The following is a 23,990-nucleotide window of genomic DNA, read 5'->3' on the forward strand; positions in this document are numbered from 1 at the left end:
ACTGGGATGACACCCAGAACGTGTCAGACTTGACCCCGTTGCTCTTCACCTGCCGCAGCGTGTCAAAACTGAGTGCTTAGGTTTTAGCTCTCTCACCTCCGGCTCTGAGTGTCCGTCAAGCACACCTTTGCCATCACCCAGGCGGGCTGTGATTGGCTGACGGGCTAAGAGGCTGAGGTGTTGCGGCAAATAGCACAGGCTGGGGGCTGGTCCGTTCTGCAGCTCGGGGGAGGTTAATGAGTGAAGCCGCTGGGCTATCAGCCAAGCATGAGCAGCAATGCTAAGGCTCCCACAATGAGCCTGACTGTATTACCACTGAGCTCTGTCTAATTATACACTCCCGGTGAGGGAGAGTGAAAGAGAGACAGAGAGCATATTAGGCAGGGGAAAGAAAAAAAGTTATCAAGTGTCGCTGTGTGTCAGAGAGACTCACTTAGAGGGATGAGTGTAGATTGAAGTTGTAAGAGTGAGCTAGAAGGTGTGTGTGAGTTAGAAGGAGGGATAGAGAGAGACACACACAGAGAGAGAGAGAGAGAGAGAGAGAGAGAGAGAGAGAGGCAGGGAGGGGGTTGGAGAGATCAAGCAAGCTGGGGAGAGAGACAGAGCACACTCACAGGGAGATACAGAGAGAGAGAGAGAGCAAAGAGGCGTTTAGAGAGTGAGAAGGAGGAAAGGCAGGAATAGGATGAAGGGAGGGAAGGCTGAGCAGTAGAGAGGAGGAAGAGACTCGCCGTCTCAAAACTGGATATTCCTACGTGCCTGCTGCCGCCTGATCCAATGAGTAAACTCTCTCATACCTGCTACGCAAAGGCACCCGGCGAGGTATGTGACCACACCGCTTCCTCCTCTGAGGGATTGTGTGTGTGTGTGTGTGTGTGTGTTTGTGTGTTGGAGCGCAGGTGTGTTGGCAACTTTGAATGACGGGATAAACAGACTGTGCAGTGAGATTTGAATGCTGCTGACAATATAGCTTTAGGAGTTACAGTAGGTACGTGTCATTCAGTGACAGTGAGCCGCTGCTAATTATAGGGAGAAAAGATGTTTGAATAGTTTGCGTGTGTGAATGAGTGCGTTTGTGCAGACGCATGTAAGTCGGCACCTATTTGTGTGGGCGTATGTGTGCGTGGAAGAGAATAACAGAGAGAGAGAGTGAAGAGTGTGACTGATCGGGAGAGAAGGAGTGTGTGAGAAAGACAGAGGCATACAGAGAGGGAGAGAGGGAGAGAGGGAGAGGTGGAGGTTCATCTCTCAGCCTGACGGCAGATCAGGGCTTTCAGAATTAGAGCAGTGGGCTTAAATAGCACTGGTCCAGAGATAGCCAGGGACCCTCGAGGAGCCCGCTTAAATTGGGAGGGATGGGTATGAGATTGGTGAGGGTGGGGTAAGTCCAGCTGGGTAAAATTTGGAAAGGGACAGAATGGGGGAGGAGGAGGAGGAGGAGGAGGAGAGAGAAAATAAGATGTGCAGATGTTGGGGGCATGTACAGGAAAGAAGCTCTCACGCACTCAAAGGGAGGATGTGCCAGTGGGCAGGTGCATCAGGGTTCTGCAACCTAACTTCGCTTTCAACCAGTGCTCAAGACGCTGCCCGTGAAGAGTTTGACTGTATTAACTTTGTGTCCCTGCCCAGTCTGCGATTTTAAATGCGTCTGGTCCTGCGTCCCTCTCTGTGTCTCTCTGTCAGTAACTCCGCTCAGATCCCTCCATATTTCTCGCCGGTGGAGACACGCTACGGCACAATTGTGATTTCTGCGCGTCTATTTCTGCTACAGCAGGCGCTGTCCTTCTGCTGCAGTAATATCCCATATGCTGCATATAGGAACATTTCACAGGTTCAAACGGTTCTCGGCTATAGACGTCTTTCAAGCGAGACGTGCAACATTTGTCCCTGCTGACTTAATTCACTTATTTTAATTATGTGGACGATCTGCTGGAGCGCACAGGAAGTCTTATGTCATTGTAGATTGCTTCTAGAAACTCGTGTTTTGAATGTTGGGTTTGTCTCTTGCCTGTTGAAGCGAGGATTCTTTGGTGAATCGGTGAGAGCTTCGTGCGCAAAGTGGGACTCCAGTTGTGGCCTGGTGACTTCAAAAGCCAGACCTCTAGAGTTTGTATTTTATAGTAACATACTAAGATAAAGCCTGGGGGTTTGTGTTACACTCTTGTGTCTCCAACATGTGCCCCATGAATGACGTAAGGGAAAACTGAATGTGTGCGTGCTTCTATATATTTTGAGAAACTGAAATACAACTTGTCTCTGTGGGCTGAATGAGAAATGCAGCATGTTCTCCCATCCAGTGTATCTTAGAGTACTGTCACCCTGAAGAGGAGAACGGGCCTCTTGTGGGAGAAGGTTGAGTGGCTGCTGGCCCTTTAAGAGGTCTATTTTTACAGGGGCACACTCATGCATGGAGCGAGGCGCACAGACGAGGCAGTGGCACACGGAGACTGTATCGCCGCTGCCTCACTTCTGTGACTCCAAACAACACATCCTGCAGGACCGTAACCTTGTGACTGACAGACCGAGAGAGAGTCGAGAAACTTGCGCGATCCCTTCCTCGAGGAGCGCGTGTTCCTTCCTTGAACGCGAAAACACATCCTCAAAAACTGGAAGTTACCAGGTTTTCACTCGACAAGGAGAACCGGGCCTTTTCAAGTGGAGCTCTCTGAAGTCTAAAAGTGATCATGAGTGGGAGCTCGCAATAAAGACACCCTGTGTGCACACTGTACACAAATGTGCCAACATTCCCACATACTTGTTTTGATATGCAGATAGCTATGAAAGAAATCTGAAAACATTCATGCCCCCTTCTTACAAACACATAATACACTTTAGTTTACCGACACCCACACACTCCTCGAAAGAAACCTCAAAATGAGCACATTTGAGTACATTTCTACATTTCTACACACATCCGTGCACTTAGAGGTGCGCATAGTGCGGTACGCCCACGTAAAAAAAAGGAAAATTACTTATACATCCTCAATATCTGGACCTAAAATGATCCTCTCCTTATGCAATCTGCATGTTATATAATGCATGGCCTGTCATTATCACAGCGCTCCTTCACGCCCTGCTGTGCCTCTCCACCTACAGCACCACGCAGACAGGCACACACACACACACGCACACACGCACACCCACACACACACACACACACACACACACACACACACACACACACCCTGCACCTTGTGTTAACAGTCATATACTCTATTCTAGCACTCTCACCACCCGTGTTGAGTGTGTGCTCTCACTCACACAGCCACCCAGATGACTGAGAGGGGAAGACTGAGAAGAAGGCTGAGAGTGGGTGGGGTGGGGAGACAGAAAGTGAAAGACGCAGAAAGGGAAAACTTACGAGAGTGAGGAGAACATTTATTCAGAGGCTGTGCATTTGCATGATTACACATATGCCGTTCATGTGAGGCTGTATGCCATACGGTTCGCTCTTGGAAAATTCCCGTCTTTCGCTCACCGAAACCCTTTGTGGGCGCAGCAGTTTAGCAAGCATTTGAGTGTGCGTAACCCCGCACGACCTTGTTTGTGCACTCACTTGCTTTACCGCGCCGTTCCTTCTCGTGGACTTGGAAAGCAGGGAAGCGCTCGTCACTTCATGGCAGGATGTACGAGGGATAATCACTCTCATTGTCAGTCAGTCACACCCATGGGCAAACACAGACTTGCATGTCTTTGCCTGTCAGGCATGTCATCCTCTGACAGAACAGAAAGGGAGTCAAAGGGTGGCTTCAAGTGGAGTTGTCTCTGCCGTGTACACGAGACACGTCCATTTGAAGTACCCACTCTTGTGGTATTAATATATTGTAATGAAGTCATATAGAGTTTTCTTTGTAATTTTATATGTCTGAGGAAAAATATTAATGTTCCCAACGGCCACATCCTTTCATTATGACAGTTAGCCTCGTGGTCTCTGTAACCATTTGAACATTGAGCATTTTGTGCACACCACTTCCCATGTAGTAATCTCAAGTTCATTAGTTGCATTTAAAGGTAACAAAAGCGTCCTTCGTGTTGTACGGAAACATCTGTCAAAGATGTGTAAACCATAATTCTGTGCAGTGCTGCATTTAATTTAGAACAGAATAATTTATATATCAGTGAGAAGCCATGTCATTAAAAAAATAAATAAAAATCTGTGAACTTACAAATCAAACAACATCTATCAGCTATTTCAGTTTTATTGCACAGGCTCCCTTTAAGATGTACGCTCATCATTAATTAGTTCTGCATTTATTGCATATTTGAATCTGCCAACAAGACTTGCACGTACACAGTTCCCGCATCCGCACTCTCATAGTTGGAACAGTATCAGAATTCACTGGGGAGCTCAGTGGAGAAGTCAGGAGAGTGACGAATAATCCCAAACAGGGGTGCCTGAATACAGTTGACACTGTGCCAGACTACTTTAAGGTGACAGACACACCTGTCAGGCGGGGTGTCTCGCGAGAGGAAGGTGCAGGAAGCGATACTTCGTGGGATGCAAAATTAAGACACTGTCCGTGTACGCTTGTGAATGTGCAAACGTGCGTATCCGAGCTGACAGTTAGCCGAGTCTCTTCTTTGCTCTTTGTGTTTGCGCAGATCGTTTTCCGTGGCCTTGACTCGCTAACCCTTGTGTATGATCAAGCAGTGTGTTCTCTTCCTCCTCCACACGTCATCTACAATGGGGGTCAGCAACCTTTTAACCTCGCCTCCCACCACTTACGCCCACAGTCTTTCAGCCAGGCCTGCCTTTCTGCCTCTCTCAAGCCCATGCAAGTAAATCTGCACAAACACAGTGTATCGCACAGTATTGGTTTTGGTATCACTGTACAGAAAGTGTAACATCTGAGACATCCTGTAACCTATTGCATCGATAGTGTCCTGAAAGCCTGCCCTGATGTTGGATGTGCATTACCTTTTCTACCCTTGCAATGCTTTCCAATCCTTTTTTTTTCTTCTCAGCGCAGCTTTAAAATCACCTCAGCACATAATCTTTCTCTAATTTAATTTATTTTCTTTTTTTTTGTAATTATTAGCAGAGATTATCAAATGTCTGAGTGACACAGGTTCAAAACTCTCCCTATTTTTATTTTTTAAAAATAAGCATTAAGCCCACTCAGTCGTATTTTAATATAATTTGCAGCACCCTCTATAACAAACAGCATAAGCGACGTGTCGAGTAAATGACTGCGACCGTGTGTGGCTGGCTGGATGGCAGATTTGGTGTGGGAGGGGTTGTAGAGCAATAGCAATTATGGCAGTATATAGCGATGTTGCCTTGAATACCGGCAGTGATAAAGGTACTCCAGACAATATCTGTAAAGCCAGTCTAGACAGTCTCTCTGAAAATGAATGGCACTTAAGCTACCAATGGCAGGCCTGGCCATGCTCTCTCCATGGAGATGCCATCGCTATGTTTGCTTACAGACTGCTGACATTTTGCTGCTGAACCAGAAAACCTGCAGGAAACCCAGTTTGACTGACTTTGTCTCCGGGGGGACAAAGCCAAAAAGAAAACAAATCTATGGAATAAAAAGTAATCCTCTTCATCTTTCACACACATCCTTCCCTCTTTCAAGCTGTTTTTTTTGTTTTTTTTACCCCCATCAGAAATGTTTGTCTCTCGCTTACCCCTCTCCTCCCGCCTCCACCCCACTCGTAAGCTTCTGATCTCATAGTGTGAAAGTGCCGCTCACATCAAGGGGCTGTGAGTTGGGGTAATCATGTCACAAACTAGTGAAACTGGTAGATGTGCCAACAGTAAAGCGTGGCACGTAAAACGTTAAGAAATATTAATTTAGAGAAAAAAAAATAAAATAAAATAAAAAAAAGAGTATGAGCTGCAGGAGTGATATTGACAAAAGCGTGACTGTGCATCAGCAGTGTGTGACATCACTACAGTTACATAAGAATTGCTGTCACCTAACCCGTAGTGGCACATTTGATGTTTGTATTGCGAACTTTATGTGTTTGCGATGCATATGATGCGCGCAAACTGAAACTGAAGTCAGCTCTTTGTGGTTGAAAATATGCCTGGCACCGATATCTCACAAGAGGCAAATCATCACACTGAGACAGTGGAAAAGTGCAGAAACGAAACTCCCATCGGTACACTCTTAAATGTCAATGAATGACAACAACATAACACCTGCCTTTGAAAATGTCAGCAGCAGGGTTTGCAGGATACCTGTTAAATGTTCCACTTGTTCAACGCTGACCCATGCTCGCACGCTTTCATGCGCAGTCTGAAGCAATGAGAAAGAGAGGCTAGGGCAACACTGCAACAGTCAGCCATGGTCAGAGGAAGAGGAGGAGAACGTGGTGGAGGAATTTTTGCTTCTGCTGACTGGCTGACCTGCATGTAATTAGTCAAGTCATATTTTTAACTGATATTGCGTAAAAGCCAGCTTAAGGAGCCATAGCTGCCCTATTTATACCCTAGGGGCTAATGGCCTGTACCACTACACAGGGGGATTTCCTCCCAGAACTATACTAAGCCTGCCTTAGGCCGTACCAGTTAGGATTCACGGGGATTAACTCAGCGATACATTACAGGCGTCACCCTGTAGTCTGCATCACCCACACTGCTGTACTCTCTTCCTATCACCTCTGCTCTCACAGTGACCAGTATATTCGGTTTTCAACTCTCAGACGGTGGTATGTCCTGGTGAATTTATGGCGCACACAGTGTTGATCTTGTTTAATCAAAAATACCATGTATTTTTAGCGCTCCGTGCAGCGGTAGGATGCACGAGATTCCTGTGAGTAAGCACATTTTCGCCAGGAATTTGTCTTATGATGACTTGTCTTTGCGTGCATGTTTTTGTGGACCTGCAGAATACACCTTGTGTGTTTGTGTGTGTATATGTGTGTGTGTGTGTGTGTGGGGTGTTAATAGTAACTCCTGAGCCGTAAGCCTGTCTTCATTGTAGCTGAGCCTGCTGCGGGCAGGGCTGCTGGCTCATCCTGCTGAAGAATGGGTCAGGGCCCCGAAGGCTGACCTGGCCTTATGCCCAATAAGCTATCGCCCATATCACCCTGTCCTTTTATCAGCTTAGCCCGGCTCCTTGTAGAGTAAGCCACCACACAGAGCGAGTAGTACTCCCCTCCTCCCCTCGCACCCCCTCCCTCCATCACTCCTTTTACTCCAACTTTCCCCGATTAATGAACATATCTATTTATCTATTTGAGTTTGAGTTTGAGTTTATTCACCATACCACTTGAGATACCATCTATCTATCTATCTATCTATCTATCTATCTATCTATCTATCTGTGTCCTCACCCTGCTATCACCCCACCTCCCCCCTCCTCTCTCCTCTACTCTTCCCTCTGTTCAGATCTGTTACATTCAGCAACAAATTTCTGCTGCATCAGACGTCCATCATAGATCTCCCACTCAGCCTGAAACGTGATCAGACACCCAATACGAGCCTACACATGGGGAAGGGTAAAAAAAAATAAAAAAAAATAAAAAGGCACGAAGAAAGAAGCAAAATCACATTTTCTTTAAAAAAAAAAAAAAAAACTACAACTACCAGACACTAAACTGCTTAAATGTTCTGTTCTCCACACCCTCACCTGTAGGAAATCTTTGACCCGTGTTGCTACTTTACACTTCCACTGCTACGGTTTGTTGGATGTAGCCTGACTCAGTCTGACTCATGCGACCTTTCTTGTCTCGGCCTGACCCCTCTGTGCGTGAGAGAGAGAAAGAGAAAGAGAGAGGGAGAGAGATGGACTGATTACACAGTGCGAAGCCAGAGAGCAAGACAGACAGAAACACAGGAGATGGATGAAGAGTACAACTAAAGCCTCAGCGGTGCAGTTAGTGATTGACAGCCGAGTGTGACTCTTTGTTTGCGTCTGCTGGTGCTGACGGTGTGTGTGCGCGTTCGATACGCTAAATATCAAAGTGTGCATGAATAAGTGGAGCACACCAGTCATTTCTGTATCGCTATATTGTAGTAAACACCTTGTGATGAACTCAGTCCCATTTACTTCTCTTTCACTATGACTGGACTATTACATGTGCAATCATCAAAGACTTGTGAGAGAGTTAGGATTTATGAAGAATTATATTTAAGCTATAAGTAACGTATTAACACTAATTGTAGGGACATTTTAACAACTTCTGGCATTCGTTGATACACAGGATACGATGTTACAATGCCTTGTACCAAGATCTCCAGGCAAAGCACATTTAGAGGCCCAGTCCGACTGAAAGACTGACCAGTCAACGGCAGCATGTCATTTCAAACCTGCAGTCAATGTGTTATGAAATATGAACTAAACAAATGCTGCTGGCTTTAAAATAAAAAAAACAAACAAACAAAGAAATATTTAAATATGCACCTGAAAGCCATAGAGAATAAGTGAATATGGAGCCCTTAAATAAATTTACGATACATGAAGCACCCAGTCAGTAGACAGTTAAACCTACAGTCAGTGTGTTGTGAAATGAACTAAATAAATGCTGCTGGCTTTGGGAGGAAGCACTTTTTTTTATTTTATTTTTTTTTTGCTGTTTTCTTTTTCACTTTTAATTTATTTATTTTATATCTTACGTAGGATTTCTCACTAACGTGCTGACCTTTAATGTGTTATTACAGTGGAAAGTTATTTTGAGTAATCACCTGTCAGACGGATTTATTTAACTCTGACACCTTATGTGTCACTTTCGACAACAAGCTAATAATATAATTAAAAAAAGATATATATAGATTTTTCACATGGTAACAACAGTGCAGTCAAATTAATAATTTAAAAAAACAAGGAAGAAAGCTGCAACACTTGAGCCGTTGCTCGTATTTTTTTAAATATGAAATAAATGCAATTATGTAGAGATTATTTTTTTTTTAAATGGAAAACAGAAATCAATAAAATGTTCATAACCTGTCAAATAGTTATTGTTTTTGTTTGTTTGCTTAGTCTAAATCATAATTAAATCTCCATACGGCCCTTAAAAACTTTTAATCTGCTTCTTAATCCAGAATTCCTCCAAACTTTTTTTTGTAATATGCATAAAATGGTGTATATCTTAGTCCCTATTGATTGCGATACAGTGAATTAATACGCGTAATGAACCCACACAGATTCACAGTTTGCTGGAGCAGACAGCACTCGTGCCCACACAACCTTGGTGCACTTTGTCTTCAAAGAGCATTTATTCTGAAAAAAAATAAAATAAAAAATGTTCACCTAAATGTCAGAGGAGTAGTTTTTGGCAGTTGTCGCCTCACTGGGAGAATTTTTCAATGTGGCCTTCAATCTGATTTTTCTGCACACACTTCCAAGTCTGATTAGCTTTCCATTCCACTGAGGCTGAGAAGTTAGACAAGGTTAACTTCTAATTTACTGTTGGTTGGTGTGTACGAGTCTGCATCTTGCTCTCCGCTTGAAAGGGTGGATGAATTGCATTTTGAAATATGAAGGAACATAAAGATTGCTTTTCTACAATTAACCACAACTAATGATTTGATTGCTTCATTAAATCCTATTTCCCCCTGTGCTCCACTTTATGTTCTCACTCTTGTATTGCATTTCTGGGCAGATAATTAACATGAGCTTGTTGGAGCTGAGGTTTGGCCCTGTTTCTCTGACGAGCAGCAGGCAGGGTTATTTCCATAGCATTGCATTTTCGACTCTGAGCCTGTTTAACATTTTGCAAAAGGTTTCTATACTGACACATCCCTGATTTCTCGCTGTGAATGAACTACGCTGCTCTCGCAGATACGGTCCTAATAAGCCGTACCCGCCATACCAGCACACTTCACTTGTACTGACTGAATCACTGAAGCAAATCATTCAGAGCTCTCCTGCAACGCTCCTGTTAGCGTATGAGCTTGTGCGAGTGTGCGTGCGCGTGCGCGCGCCCGTGTTCGTGCATGCATATGAAGTCAAATCAAATATATTCATAAAAGCTCTTTCAACAAGCAGGTTCGTCACAAAGTGCTTTGATGAGAACAAAGGACACAAATTCAGACGAAACTACTGATAAACAAAAAAAGAAAAAGTCTAGTGTGTGTTTGTGTGTGCGCGCTTGATGGATGTGAGGTTTAGTTTTGAGTCAGAGGCAGCAAAAGCCTAAGTCTGAGAGTGTGTGTAGGATGAGCCTCCTACCACGTCCCTCCCTGTCTCTCATCAACTGTCTCTCTGCCTCCCCTTTATCCCTCCCTCTCTTTTATGTGCTAGCATGTTTTCTCAAAAGTGTTCATCAGAAGCGTTTAAGGCTTTGATTGCTGATTAAGTGACTGATTTATGTGAAAATATACATTTAACCAGGAAAATTACCATGGAAAGTATAACATCAGTCAGCACAAAGGCAGCATATAGTCAGAATATACCGCCCAATATATGATCTGTATGGACTGGATCCTTGGCTGTGTGTGCGCATTTCTGTGCATATATATTGACACATATGAATATATGTACGTGTGCGTGTGTATATGCATGTTTGTATCCCTCACAGTGATTAAAGCAAGTGGGCGGCAGCAGCAACTGGTCTGCCTGTGTGGCTCTGCATAGCAGACATGTTTCTCACTGCTAGATATTACTCATTTCCTCAGCCCTTTGCACACACAAGCGTACACACACACACACACACACAAAAACACACACACACACTCTCTCTCTTGACACACGCATACTCACACACACAACAGACACAGAGACGGATAGCAGGCTCTCAGTTTTTTCCCTCAGTTTGGTGGGCTCGCTGGTGTTATTTCATGCGTACAGAGATCAGAGGCTGTGTGTAGCTGGAGGCTGCCGATATCTGCGGGTGTTGTAACTGGAGGTAGTGCTGTGGAGAAGCGGTGTAGCACAGTAAGGAGCTGAGGAGTGGGTTGACCCTCTGGGAGGACTAGAATATGAATGACTGCCAACAATGGGACGTCTGCTCAGCCCGCGCTAAGGTCAGTCTCACTTCACATCACAACTCCATCAACCTGTCTGTCTGCTCCTACATTCTCTCTTTTGTATAGGAGCTCTTGGTGACTGCGTTTTTGTTGCAAGTAGCACTACAGGAGTATCGATTTATCTTTCCTTTAGTAGCAAGAATGGCAAAACTAGCCACCAAGCTTCTGTAGTTCTGTTTTTCTGAGGTTTGCAGTCATGTGTATGGAGGTATGTTTGACTGTCCTCCTGAGAAGTGCATACAGAGAAAAGGCGGGATGCGGTAGAGCAGTGCAAATATGCTAAGTATGTCAAATTTGAAATAGTTTGGAAGTCCAAATAAATTAAATATTTTTGCACTTTAATAAAAAAGCAAATAGCTTTCAACTGCTTTTATTTTTAGAATAAAAAGAGGATTTAATAGTAATTATGCTTGCGCAGCAAATCGAGAGCCTTGAGGAATATTTCTTCGGAAGGAATGTGTAACATCGTTATGTCGGCGATCTGTCAGCTTAGATTTGCTAAAATGCCACAAAAACAATAGCTCCAGCTAAACTCCAGCTCTGTGTGCATGTCTGCACGGTGTAGGAGTGTACTGTTAGAAGACATTTCTCTGCAAACTCCTCCACATGTACAATTGTGCTCTTTGTTTTCTTGTACTTTTTTTTTTTTTGGCAAGTTTATGTTAGGTCTACTTTGACTGCCTTTTTCGTAATGACTGTCAAGACGACATGGGTGAGAGAGTCATATGAGGACAAAAACAGAAACCAGATTTTTGTAATTCAAGAAATCTGGGTTCTGGGTGACTTCTCGTACAGCGAAACTACACTGTAGGGTTAAAAAAAAAAAAAGAAGTGATGTCTGACAAAGTCAGACATTTTAAATAGTGTGTGTAACATAAAAAAACATACTTTTTTTTACATTCTAAATTGCCATTTTTAGTTGCATTTAATGGATCGATAGATCCATAACAATTCCTTTAATATAAGCTGACTATTGTGGAGAAAATATTGACAGAAATCTCTGAATAAAGATGTGTTTTTTTACGGTGTTTGCGTACTTCTTATTGTTGCTGCCGTCTGGAGGCCTTGCACTTTCGGAATATAGTTTTTTTATGATCCTCAGGTCACTGGCTTTTTTCAGACCCCATCTTTCAGCAAAGCTTAAAATAATTAACTTGTAGTGGACTGTATTTAAAATAGCATCTTCAATGACCTAAAAACTTTTCATCATCAGCATTTCATCACATCCGTCCTGTCAGTGTCTGGGACAATGAACCCCCCACACTCCCGTCTCTCTCTCTCTGTCTCTGTCTGTGTCACCGTCCAGTTTTCAGTTTTCCACTCAGATGCACAAACAGCTTGCTCCACTCTCACACTTATTCTGTTTTTGGACCAAGTCACTTGATGAGCAACATTGTACCCGCTTCTCTTTGGAGTATCCCCGTCTAACCTCTCTAACCAACTGGATGTGTGTGTATGTGTGTGTGGACACAGTTGCCATGGTGACAGTGTGGCGGATGGTGAGGCGGCAGGGAGTTGGTAGGCAGTTGAGACAGACTTTGCGGGTGAGTGCGGGGCTGAGTGGCTGCGCGGTGCTGTGGTGTTGTGGCGGCGGCGGCGGCGGGAGCAGCGATGGTGGCGGCGGTGGCGGAGGGAAGGAGGGAACAGCTGGGCTCGCAGAGCGGCAGCCAGCATTTCAAAAGAAACATTTGGAGAAGAATTAGTGGAGCTCCCCCGCACTTCTCACTGAATGAAACAAGGCTGCGAAATCTCTGACACATTTGACGACTCAAACACAAACACACACAAAGACCCAAACAAATAAACACATTCACATATTTCTTCCCACAGATAATACACAGACAAACAGGGCATACATACATGCGTGCGTGCGCACAAAGAGTCGCACACATTTCCCCACACCCCTGCTGTGACACATAATTAATATGCAAAGACACATACCCTGTATCCACAACAACTGGTGGTAATATCAACAGTGTTTCTGTCAGCTTTTGGGTGGGTGGTGACCAGCTTTGCCTATCACTGGGGGAGTAAGTACAGCCGCCTGAGGGAGTATTTGTGTGTCTGTTGCTGTCCATGTGTGCGTCTGAAAGAGAAAGGGTTGGGGGGGCTGTGTGGGGGTTGGGAGGGTAGTGAGTAGTAAGCTTATATAGAATACAGAGAACACCCCAGGGTGACGTGGGGGTGGTTCATGAAAGTGGTACAAAAACATATCTACATATTCCAATCATCCCCCGAGAGTCAGAGATGAAAACTCTCCTGCTGTGAGTGCTCTATATATGTGTGTGTATGTGTGTGTGTGTGTGTGTGTGTTTTGCGCACACATACAGCACTGCCTCTGAACTTCATTGGCTGCAAAATGTATTTTTAGCCCACATGTGGGAGTAATGTGTTTGAATGAAACGAGTAAGTTGGGTGGTTTCAGTCCCACCGCACTCCACGTAGGTAATGACTAATTAGCAGCAGCTATCAGAGAGCTAAGAGTTTCTAACCTCCTTAAAGTAGTTTGGAAGAGGGAGTCACTATCTGATTCTCTCCATCTGTCTGATACAGCCGACTGTTTGTTTGTGTGTCTAACCAGACTGACAGCTAAGTCTTAACTATAACTGATGCCAGGACCTGACAGACTGTTCTTTTTGAATGTTCACACTTAATCTCCGTTACGTCTGTCTCTGCCTTTCTTTCTTTTACCCACCTTATCTTTGTTTCTTTCCTCTTTCATCCTGTCTCTAGGTGAGTGGTGCTTCAGTACAAAAGAACCGACAGTGATCTGACAGTGATGCTGTGTATCAGCCTTCCCCTCGGTCTGTGCCCCTCGTTCTCCCGTGAGTCCCATGTGACCTAGCCTACACCCACACACAGGGGGCCCCCACTGCCGCTGGAGCCCACCCATGAATCCCAGCCCTGATCGCGGCAAAGAGTGCCTCCCTCCCAAGAAGAGGGAGTCTCGGCAAGGATCATCAGAACACCACGCCCCTCTGGATGACTTTAAACCACCTGTGCCGTACCGGAGTCGGCCAAGCACGGGGAGAGGGGAGGGAGGCAGGGAGGCCAGTGACAGGGATCGGGTCCTGACTAATCCAACCCCTCATCTCTTACATACTCCTCCACCTCTTCCTGCTCCAGCACCAGGCCTCCAGGTGCCCCTACCATGGCACCTGACCTACTCTCCCTCTGTCTCTCTTCCTCTTTTCCCTGGGCAGGTCAGCGAAAGGAGGAGCTCTGGGTCTCCTGCCTGGAGAGATGATGCTCTCTCGTCACCCCTGCCCCACCACTCCAGGTGGCTTAGAGGGGATGTTCCTCTCTCATTGCCTCCTTCCCCATCTTCCTCCTCCAATTCATCTTTTAAGACTCCCTTCCCGGCCAGTTCTAGAGATATGTGGTCCTACATTAACAGCGGTCGGCGGGACTACAGCTCCTCTCTCTTCTCTCCATCATACTTGTTTAGCCACAACCTGCTCTACTCTCAAGACCCAAGCTTAGTTGAAGCAAGACTTGAAGCAAGACACAGGTACATGAGCAAGAGGCCTAATGGCCTGGATGGGACAGGCAGCAGGACTGCCTCAGCCTCTAGGCCTCTGCTTACAGGGGAATATGGAAATGATAGTAACAGAGTCAGGCTGGACGTCAGTCCACACAGCTCACATGCTAATGGTGGACGGAGACAGCAAGAGGATCTCACATCCCGTGTCCATTCTGGGCCATTTTTGTCAGACTCTCAAGCTCAGGAGGGCCCTGAGCCACATTCCTCACTGCAGGACAGACATCTGCATGGGATCGTAAAGACCAGCTCCAATTTACTGTCCACCAGTCCCCATCCCCTTGTATCAGACTCTAGGGCAGGTAGAGGGGGACTAATGGACCACCTCGGGGCCACGCCAGCTGAAGCCCAAATCTACTACTCCTTGGGATCTGTGTGCCATCCCAGCCCTCAGGCCCAGACCTACCCGCTCTACAGCCCCTCAGGAACACCTTTGTACAACCTGCACAGGGAGCCAGGCCCCAGGCAGCACAGTCTAAGGAACTCGCCACACTCACCCCTGGTTCTGCCTAACAGCCATGACAGGTCACAAAGAGATCGGGAAAGAGACCAAGAAAGAGATAAGGTTCTACAAAGGGACAGGGAGCGAGGTAAAGACAAAGAGAAGCAACTACAACACGACAAAGACCAAGAAAGAGACAGTGAGCGTGAAAGACGGCGGGACAGAGAAAGAGATCGAGGGAGAGAGTTGTCTCCTTCCCATCTCCGCACCTCATCCCCGAACCTTCACCCATCTCCCCCTGCACTCCTACCTCACTTCACCAAGGGTTCTCTGATTGAGCTGGCCAGCGGGCAGTTGAAGCGGGTGGAGGAGCTGCGGACTGAGGACTTCCTGAGGAGTGCAGATACCTCCCCAGAGTTCCACCTCAGCACGTGCACTGTGCTGCTGATTTCCCTCAGCAGTAGCGACGGCTTTAGCCACCTGCAGGTCCACCTCACAGACCGCAACACTCAGGTCAGCTTTCAGTTTACACTTGAGTAACATATATCAATATCTCATCATTTAATGAAACGCTGTGTAACAAAATGATTTTAAATGAGCATAGGCCTTGATCTTCACAGGGCAAAGTCATTTTTTTGTGACAGTAAAACAGGAGAGACCTCTTTGTTGATTTTTTTAACAATGTTGTGATTTTGTGTAGGAGTTACTGAAGGTCTTGGTGGAGTATCCGTTCTTTGTGCAGGACCGAGGCTGGTCTTCTTGCTGTCCCCAGAGAACCACACAGCTGTACGGCCTTCCCTGCCGCCAGCTCACGGAGGGCGATGTCTGCCTGGCCCTCACCCCCACACCCACACCCACCCAAACCCAAACCCACCGGACACACACGCGTACTAGCTCCAGAGCACATCGCACACAACTCCCCTCCAGGGCTGCAGCAGAGTCCAGCAGCTCGCACAGGGAGGAGATGCCACCCCCACCTCCCCCTCCCCCTCTTCCTCACCACCCACCTCCTACCACGCCGGCCCCTCCACGTGTTCCGGCCGCAGAACCTCCAGCTCAGGAGCAGCAGCAGCGTCCACGCAAGCGGCGCTGGTCTGCCCCGGACACCCTTCCCTCAACCGGGACTGATGAAAGCCTTCTGGATTTACCTCATGGCTCCAAGCTAATGAAGTGGCAGTAGAAACTTGCACATGCGTAGGTATACATGCATATGTACACATACATATAAGCACATACACACCCTCCTTGTCTCTTTTGCACCCACCAAGACAAACAATGGAGAGACCTCAAGGTAGGGTTGCAGGGAAGGAATGAAAAACAACTGAAAACGCAATTTACAGTGTCCACACTGCTGCCCAAAACATTAATGTAGTCCACTGTAGTCTAGCCCTTGTTGCACCTTTCCTTTCCTTTCCTTTCCCGTCCTTTCCTTTCTTTTCCTTAACCTTACTTAGCACAGCCCCGAAAGGAGCAGCAGCTGAAGGATTTCTGGATGCTCCTCAAAGACACACTGAAGACATTTAGTGAGACAATCAAGCACTTGTCTGTGTTCACTCTGTTTTTGTAATGGTTGTCCCACACACCTACTTACTGAAAGTGTTTGCTGCAGGGTATTTTCAATCAGTGTTAATGGAAGTAAACGCTATTGAAGAAGTGCAGATATATATGAACAAAAATTGACTATATATATATTACATTACAGATGTTATATACAGTAAATATGCTAAACAGATTTAATGCAATCTCTGTCAATTTTGCAATGCATATAAGTTTTGTTTCTTTTTTTCTTGCTTCTGAGCCGATGTCTACTTGTCGGCCTGGGCAGGCAAGGTGAATGTATGAGCAACTCTTCGCCTTTTTTATTCTCATCACTGGGAGTCATTTCAAACAATCGTTCGCCAAGGCATTACACTCCAATATGTTCTTAACATTATCTCTGAGAAAGGGAGAACACTAATGAAAACTGCGTGACAGACAATCCCACCCACACAGACAGGTCTGTGACACATCGCCTCGACACTCATGGTGTTTTTCCATTAAAAACTGAATGATGGAAAGAGTAAAAAGTGCAGCATGGCTGAAGAGTAATGGTGCTAATAACACGTTGGAACATGATGCTTTGTGAATACTCTTGACCCCCGTGTACTGTACGCTTCTGTTCCCATCTCATTTTTTATGTACTGTATATGTTTGAAAGCAGGGAAAATGATGAAAGTATTTTAAACTCAGATACGGGTATATCCACTGATTCAGCACACTCTCTCACTTTAGTTTGTGTCTTTTTTTATTTTCAAAAAGAAAATCTGACCTGTTGATTTTTCTTTTTAAATGTTATAGCTACAAAAATGTATATTTTTAAAATAAATCTGTGAATCTGTTATATGATGTTCGCTAGAAATAAAGGAAAAAAAAGCTTTATAGATTTAATTAAAGGTGTCAATTTATTATTCGCATTCTCTGTATAGTACTATTTAATTACATTTACAGTATGTTAGAGGCATTTTAAACAAGATGTTTGCACCGCACGTGATAACTGCTGCAGGTCTAGAAAAAAAATAAAAAACTCAGAGCATAAGTAAAAATAAACTGCATTATTATATATTTCCTCGATGCATTGAAATAGGTTTACCATGAAGTCATCGTTTCTTCTTCATCATATATACATCTCCAGTGACAATCCAATGCTGTATTTCATGGTGATTGCAGGGACGGTGAATACAGCTTCTGCAATCCCCTTGCACATTGTCCATGCCTACCCTGACACATGCTAGCTTTGCTGATCTTCTACGGCCTCTCTCCCTCTTTGTTGGAGGTGACAGGCGGATGCTTCTCCTCAGTCTCTCCCAAGTTGAACCTCTGCAACAGTTCCACTGCAAACAAGGGAACCACCTGAGCAACAGGACCCGGTGTGATACAGTCAGTATGCATGTGAGGCCATCTACTGGTCGAAAAAATACTACTGCTGCACTCTGACAGGGAATGGTCACACATTTATCGTGGAATATAAAATAATTGACCTACTTTTTTTAACAAGTCATAAATATCACATAGAACTTTGTAAGTCCAGGCTCATGGGGTTTGGCATTTGAGAAATGTACACGATGAATATTATGGGAGCAGACCACACAGGCATGCTGTTCAAATTACTGTATTGTTGAATGCAACTCAGCTTTCCATCACTAACAATTCAAATGTAAATGGAAGAAGAATATGTGGTTGATGTGAAAGTACAAGACACCTGCATGCTATTTTGTCCAGGTGTCCAGGCCTCAGAGGGAGGACGGAGAATTCTGAACCTTAATCTGGGCACTATAGGCAGATTTCCTGATTAAATAGTATTGCGAATAAGATCTTAACGTGAAGTGGAAGCATTTCTTAAACCAAACCCCTGACTGACTGGTGACAAATAAAATCGAAATGTGAGAAACACAATGTAAAAAAACAGATGAGAGATTTTCTTATTTCCTTTTCCACCCACCTGAGCCATGATCAGCTTCCTGGATTTAGGAACATTAGGGTCTGGATACTCTTCTCCAAAGCAGAGCTCGATCTCATAAGAAGGCGTAGGTCCCTTGCCTTGTAAGCAGCTCTGGAGCGCTGTACAGACATTGATTGGTACATTTAAAAGAGTCTTACAAAAACATTGTCACTTTGCATAGAGTAGCTGCTGCATTTTTTTTCCTTCTGTTTTATGTATGCACGCCCTGCCTTACCATTGAGAAATGTGGGCATGTCAAGCAATTTGAAGGTCTTTTCTCGCTCCAGTTTGTTGGGCCGATCAGTGTGTTGGGCCATGGGACCGCTCCAGTACACCCTTCCCTGGCAGAACCGCTTGATGAACACCCCATCTGGGGCCACCCATAATAGCACACCCCTCTCCAGGTGACAGAGAAGGCGATTCATTGCTTCAGCCATGGAGGACGGCAGGGACACAGAGGCCGGAGAAGGGAAGGAGAGCTGCTGGGCAGCGCAGGGTCCGTAGATCCGCTCATTTCCCAACGGAACGTGGCCCTGCAGGATGAAGCACCCATCTGAGCTCCTGGTGGTCACTTTCATCACCATCTGGCCTTGGTACAACAGCATAACCTGCATACGAAAATCTTCACACACAAAAGGTAATATGAACTTTAGGTTATAGAGTTTAAAAGCCCAGCAACATCTCTTTTTCCGTGCACAATTGCAAAAGTTTACTTACCAGATATAGTAAGGGGAGGGCTGAAGAGGGTTATAGGAGCCGGATTTTGAATTTTTTTCGCTGTTAACTCACAGTACATGTGCTCTCTCATCAGGTCGTCTAAAACAGAACAGAGAGATGATTCAATCAAAACTTACTCAACACTACTTGTTTTTCTTTTTAAGTTCACAAACAAAATTCCAACCGACACGTCCATGTAAGAAATCCCAAAAACGGTTGGGGGCAACATTTAGATCCCAATTGAATAGATCCAATTTGAACAATTGGGCCGTGGTCCACTTAGAGAGTCCTTACTGGAGAATAAAGGAGAATGTTTTAGAGAGTTTTAGAGATCTTCTTCCCCTCTGCACAGAAATCCCACTTACACAGTAGGAGTTTCTATTATAGTGACAAAACACATGTTCCCTTGCCAAAATCTCACCCACAAACTCTCTAAAGCCAGAAGCACTGCAGCCAGAAGACCAACGGCAGCTTTCGTGCTATTTCACTGTACCACCCAACTACTAATCTGCAGACAGTCTAAAAACTGGCTGCCAATACCCAAACTGAGAAAAAAAAAAAAAAGAATGAAATCAAACCAAGCTGAGAGAACAATAACTGAACAAGATTTAAGAGTCTGCAGCCAAGCTAATGGGTCTGTGAGCTACAGTAAATAAAGAGGCTGATGGCAATGTCCTTAGTTCTGCAGGCGTTTTGTCATAAACAAAACTGACTCGATGGATGGAGTCTGCGGGCAGGAATGCCTTTCATTTTCAATTTGAATTATGTCACAACCTACACAATAGCTGTTGAGACATTCCTCTCAAAACCAGACACATGAACCTCACAGGACACTGATCACAAGAGTTGGTGTAAAATGAAATGGTTATTCATCTACAGTAGCCGCTGAGGTGTTCATCAAAGCAGATTGACTCACGTACAGTATATGGCTGTGGGACAAATAAAGGATTATCTTATCTTATCTTATCTTATCTTATCTTATATGCACAATATAGCCACACTGTTTACCATCGACGCTGCACTGTAAGGGGACACAAAAAGGGGCCAACAGGGGCTTGAGAGAGCAGCACTGTACCCGACCCACTTGGAATGTCTCATTTTCCTATTTAGACATAATAATTTTCGGGTTTGAATTACTCAAATGGGAATCGAATGCCAGCCCATAATAATCTGATATCCTAGATTAGGTCAGTGAAGGTTCTCAGTCACCCAGGTCACAGCATATCCAGGAAGCGTTTAAAAAAGGCAACAGGGCTTGTAGAGTTTTTTGAGAAGACGTTTCGCCACTCATCCGAGTAGCTTCTTCAGTTCTCGGGGACTGGTGGGAAGTTTGAGGTTTAAATAGGAAACTCTGTGGGTGACCCATCACCCACATATCTTAGATTAGGCTCAGCTTTATGGTCATTGAGTTCAGTACGGGTACATACACGAGGACAAGCAATTTGGCATAAAACCAGAAGTGGAAATAGCAGCAAGTGAAAATAAATACCCTAATAAAAGTACTTCACCAATAGTATAATAGAATAAGTTTGTTGTTTGAGATAAACAAAATACAATGAGATGATTTGATGATTGTTGCTTGTTGTAAAACAACATAGTTGAAGAAGGAGTGTTATCCATCTGTGACCACATTTCTACATATCCACTCCAAAGTCTGTGTATGTAGCTCTTACCAGTCAATGGCTTTTCTTCTTTATGTACTTGAAATGATTCCTTTTGACAATGAAGCTACAAAAAACAGAAAACAGAGTCAGGCAGGCATAGCTCAAGGTTTTTGGCTTTTATGTGGTGATGATGTAATATATACTTTTTTAAAGATGAATTTCCTCCACATCCCAAAAGAATAAATGATTTATACCAGATCTTTTTACTTGGAACGTCTCATTTTTCTGTTCGTCAAAGTCTAATTTTCTCACTTGAGCTTCACCTCATTGTGCTTGAACACCGACAAATACATGAACAAGACTTAATAGAAATGTGCTCTATTCATAACATTCCTCTCTCTAGGTCAGCTGTATCCACGGCTGAGAGCTGTAAAATCTACTGTAAAGCATTCAGCGAATCCGGTGACATTTTCTTAATCCATAGCTGACTGGATGTGTGTTTTATCTCATCTGTTTGTCCAGGTAATGGGGACTCACCGGGGACTTCTTAGCCTGGATGATCACTTGATCCTTTGCCAGGGGAGACTCTGAGAAGAGGTGTGAAAAACGGTGAGTGCAAATAAAAAGTCACATGTCATCAAGTCAGAAAGAAATCTAAAAGAAGCCGGTTTAAAGAAAACTGTTAAAAACTGTAAATGATCCATGTGACCGCACGCTTTTTTTTCTTTTTGTTTTTACCTGCTGGCCTGGCTGTCCCGTTGTCATGGACGATTCTGTAAACCTTGTAGGGCTCTGTGATGTCGAGCTGGTTGCGCTCAGGGACTTCCTGGAAGTCTGTGCTCTTGTTGAGCGCACAGCGGAGACGAGTCTTCCACATGGTGGGGTCAGCTTTATCCTTCCCCTCCCTGTATTTGCCCTTGTACACAGCCCAGGCCTAGACAACGGGGCAGGATAAAATAAAAAATAAACATATTTCAGCAGGTATACCATCATTTCTTCTTTTCTGTTGAAATAAAATGACCAGGCTGCCATAAAATCATCTAGGCTACTGAAATATTGCTGAACAATCTGTTCATTTCTTTGTGTTCTATAAGTTTCACTAGTCAGAGAAATTGAAACCTTAAACTTGAACTCAGCATTGTCTGAGCTCACAATCTTATTTTTTCCATTTCAGTACAATGTAAATTAAGTTCATCCCACTCTTCACTGAGCGAATGAATCTAGCAGAACTGGAACCAATAGAGCCCTTTTTTCTTTTTTCTTTTTTTTTTTTTTAAACATGAATTCGTTCCCTCATTCTTTGACTGCCTCCTAGTGACCGCCCAGAAGCATCGATGGGCCTTGGATACGCTCTCAAACTCATCTCTGAGCTCAACCCAAAAAGGGACAGACCTATTTTAACAAGGAAGGAATTGAAGTTTCCCCCGCGGAATTAGTAAATACTGGGCTTTTTTTTTTTTTTTTATGTAGGAAGCTTTCCAAACATTACGCAACTGCAACATTCAATACGTGGCAGCAAATGGCAAATGAACGCATCATGCCCATATCGTTTAAACAATCAGCTGCTTAATTGGTGTTTGGAATAGTTTAATCGTTTACCTGTTAACACAAAAGGGACCCGTTAAGGCCGATTGAACACTTGAATGAATGACAAAATCAGAGTTGTGACAGACTGAGAGCGTTCACCTTGAACAGAGCCGCATCCTCCGTCTGCTTGTAGTCCTTCTTGGCTGCGTGCTTCCACGGGATCCTGAACATGGTTTTGCGCTCATCCTCCCAGCACAGCCCTTCGTATTTCCCACTCTCTATCTGAGCTATCAGCCACTCTTTCAGGTGCAACTTAGCTCCTTCATCCATCTTCAACGCATGCTGTGTCTTACGGGGAACAAAAAACTCCGCGTTCAAATGTCAGCAGAGAGGCATGTGCAAGGCAAGCTCGGACCACAGTTTTGCCTGACCTTGCAAAAAAATAAATAAAAAATACACCTAACGCGACAGTAAGCGCAACGCAGAAGACCGACGATGTAATGGGGTTAATTAATTCCACACAAACAGATCTCACCGCAAAGTTTAAATGCAGAAGTCGCAACTAGAAAATTAAGTGCGCTCTTGGAAGCGAAAGCGAAAGCTTTGAATTCATTTGTTACTTTCGGTTTCCCCCTGGGTTGCAGAGAGTTTAATCATTTCCAAGTAAGGTGTATGAGGGAGGGTGTCAAACAAGAAGGCCTGCGTCTCGAAAACCAGACTGTCTTCATGCGAGAACAATCACACCCACGCACAGGCTGTGGACGCCTGCGTTCTGTTTCTAGGGTCAATTACCTTCACCCTTTAATCAGTAATGTGTCACTGATCATAAACTTGCAGCCATGTCTTGTAAAATGGGAAGATTTGCGAGGCCCGAGCCAGAAGACAAATGCGGACTGACTTATACACTAAACTGTTAAATGAAACGACCCCTTGTTGTTTTTCTCAGTAGGAAAGTTGCCCCCACATGAAGGTTGGTGGGCTATGGGTAGCAGGACAAAAGACTGCCGCATGAGTCATATATCAAAATGAGACACACATGCACACACACACACACACACAGAGAGACGCACACACACATACACACAGACGCACACACACACAAAACTATATTCTGTGGAATCATACTGCAACCTTCATGTGAAAATGAAAGTATGTGGGTGAAAGGGATTTTTTCCTCAGAGGCCACTCCTCCGTCCATTAGGCCTCACAGTTGCCTTCTGAAGGTGTAGCCATTTCTTCACAGCAGATAGTGATAGGTGGATAAAAACACAAAATTTACATCGAGAAGATGTGTAACTGTATTTTTGTTTGCGTGTTTAAAAAAAAAAGTTACAGTGAAACTTTGCAACCACGTTCTGAGTTTTCTCAGTATTTTAGTTCCGCCAGCAGAGGGAAGTGTAAATCTGTCTCTGTTTCACACACAGTGAAGTGTTGTCTGACTCTCATCAACCAAACTACTAAGCTTAGAGGATCAACACAGTGAACACACACTGATCTTGTCACTAAAATCAAATTGAAGGACTGATCAGTCAGAGCTAGTTTGTCCGTCCTGTTTGGGCTCGGTGAAGAGGAATTTGATCAGACACAGGAAACAGCGTTACAGCACAGTAAATCTTGAGAAAGTGCATATGCTCCCTCAGTGAAGCCCCCTTCCTCTTTTCACACTTCCGCCGTCAAGCCTGCCTGTGCCAAAATATGTAACACGTGAACCTACACTGGTTTACATTTATAACGCATTTGGTAACATCTGAAATCTGAAA

At 44.5% G+C, this 23,990-nt stretch overlaps 2 protein-coding genes across 4 annotated transcripts; one reads left to right on the plus strand and one right to left on the minus strand.

Moving 5' to 3' along the window:
• Nucleotides 1–702: 702 nt before the first annotated feature.
• On the plus strand, nucleotides 703–16,084 carry LOC311494719 (uncharacterized protein; the record flags this gene model as incomplete). 2 transcript variants are annotated; one of them, XM_084553909.1, is made up of 3 exons in its annotated part: nucleotides 703–822; nucleotides 13,655–15,417; nucleotides 15,605–16,084. In XM_084553909.1, exons 2-3 carry the CDS (start codon nucleotides 13,813–13,815, stop codon nucleotides 16,082–16,084), a joined length of 2,085 nt encoding a protein of 694 aa, XP_084410035.1. In that variant the 5' UTR covers nucleotides 703–822; nucleotides 13,655–13,812. The 2 variants fall into 2 exon arrangements, with proteins under 2 accessions (XP_084410035.1, XP_084410034.1); XM_084553908.1 differs by lacking the exon at nucleotides 703–822 and adding an exon at nucleotides 10,680–10,918.
• irf10 (interferon regulatory factor 10) lies at nucleotides 16,084–23,012 on the minus strand. Of its 2 annotated transcripts, XM_084553912.1 has the most exons (8): nucleotides 22,390–23,012; nucleotides 21,442–21,637; nucleotides 21,241–21,290; nucleotides 20,773–20,827; nucleotides 19,100–19,198; nucleotides 18,618–19,004; nucleotides 18,383–18,501; nucleotides 16,084–17,793 (listed from the first exon to the last, which is right to left on the minus strand). In XM_084553912.1, the coding sequence occupies exons 1-8, from the start codon at nucleotides 22,558–22,560 to the stop codon at nucleotides 17,689–17,691; spliced, it is 1,182 nt and encodes a 393-aa protein (XP_084410038.1). In that variant the 5' UTR covers nucleotides 22,561–23,012; the 3' UTR covers nucleotides 16,084–17,688. The 2 variants fall into 2 exon arrangements, with proteins under 2 accessions (XP_084410038.1, XP_084410037.1); XM_084553911.1 differs by lacking the exon at nucleotides 16,084–17,793 and having other exon boundaries at nucleotides 18,234–18,501.
• Between the last annotated feature and the right edge of the window lie 978 nt (nucleotides 23,013–23,990).

This window comes from Chelon labrosus, assembly GCF_963514085.1.
Source record: "Chelon labrosus genome assembly, chromosome: 10".
In the NCBI taxonomy this organism is placed as follows: domain Eukaryota; kingdom Metazoa; phylum Chordata; class Actinopteri; order Mugiliformes; family Mugilidae; genus Chelon; species Chelon labrosus.

Excerpts from the sequence above, each read along its gene's own strand:
- irf10 (XM_084553911.1), bottom strand. The coding sequence starts at position 22,560 with ATGGATGAAGGAGCTAAGTTGCACCTGAAAGAGTGGCTGATAGCTCAG. Across the intron at positions 19,005-19,099 it reads CCCTCCCCTTACTATATCTG|ATTTTCGTATGCAGGTTATG; the intron begins GTAAGTAAACTT and ends TTGTGTGTGAAG. Across the intron at positions 18,502-18,617 it reads CATGCCCACATTTCTCAATG|CGCTCCAGAGCTGCTTACAA; the intron begins GTAAGGCAGGGC and ends ATGTCTGTACAG.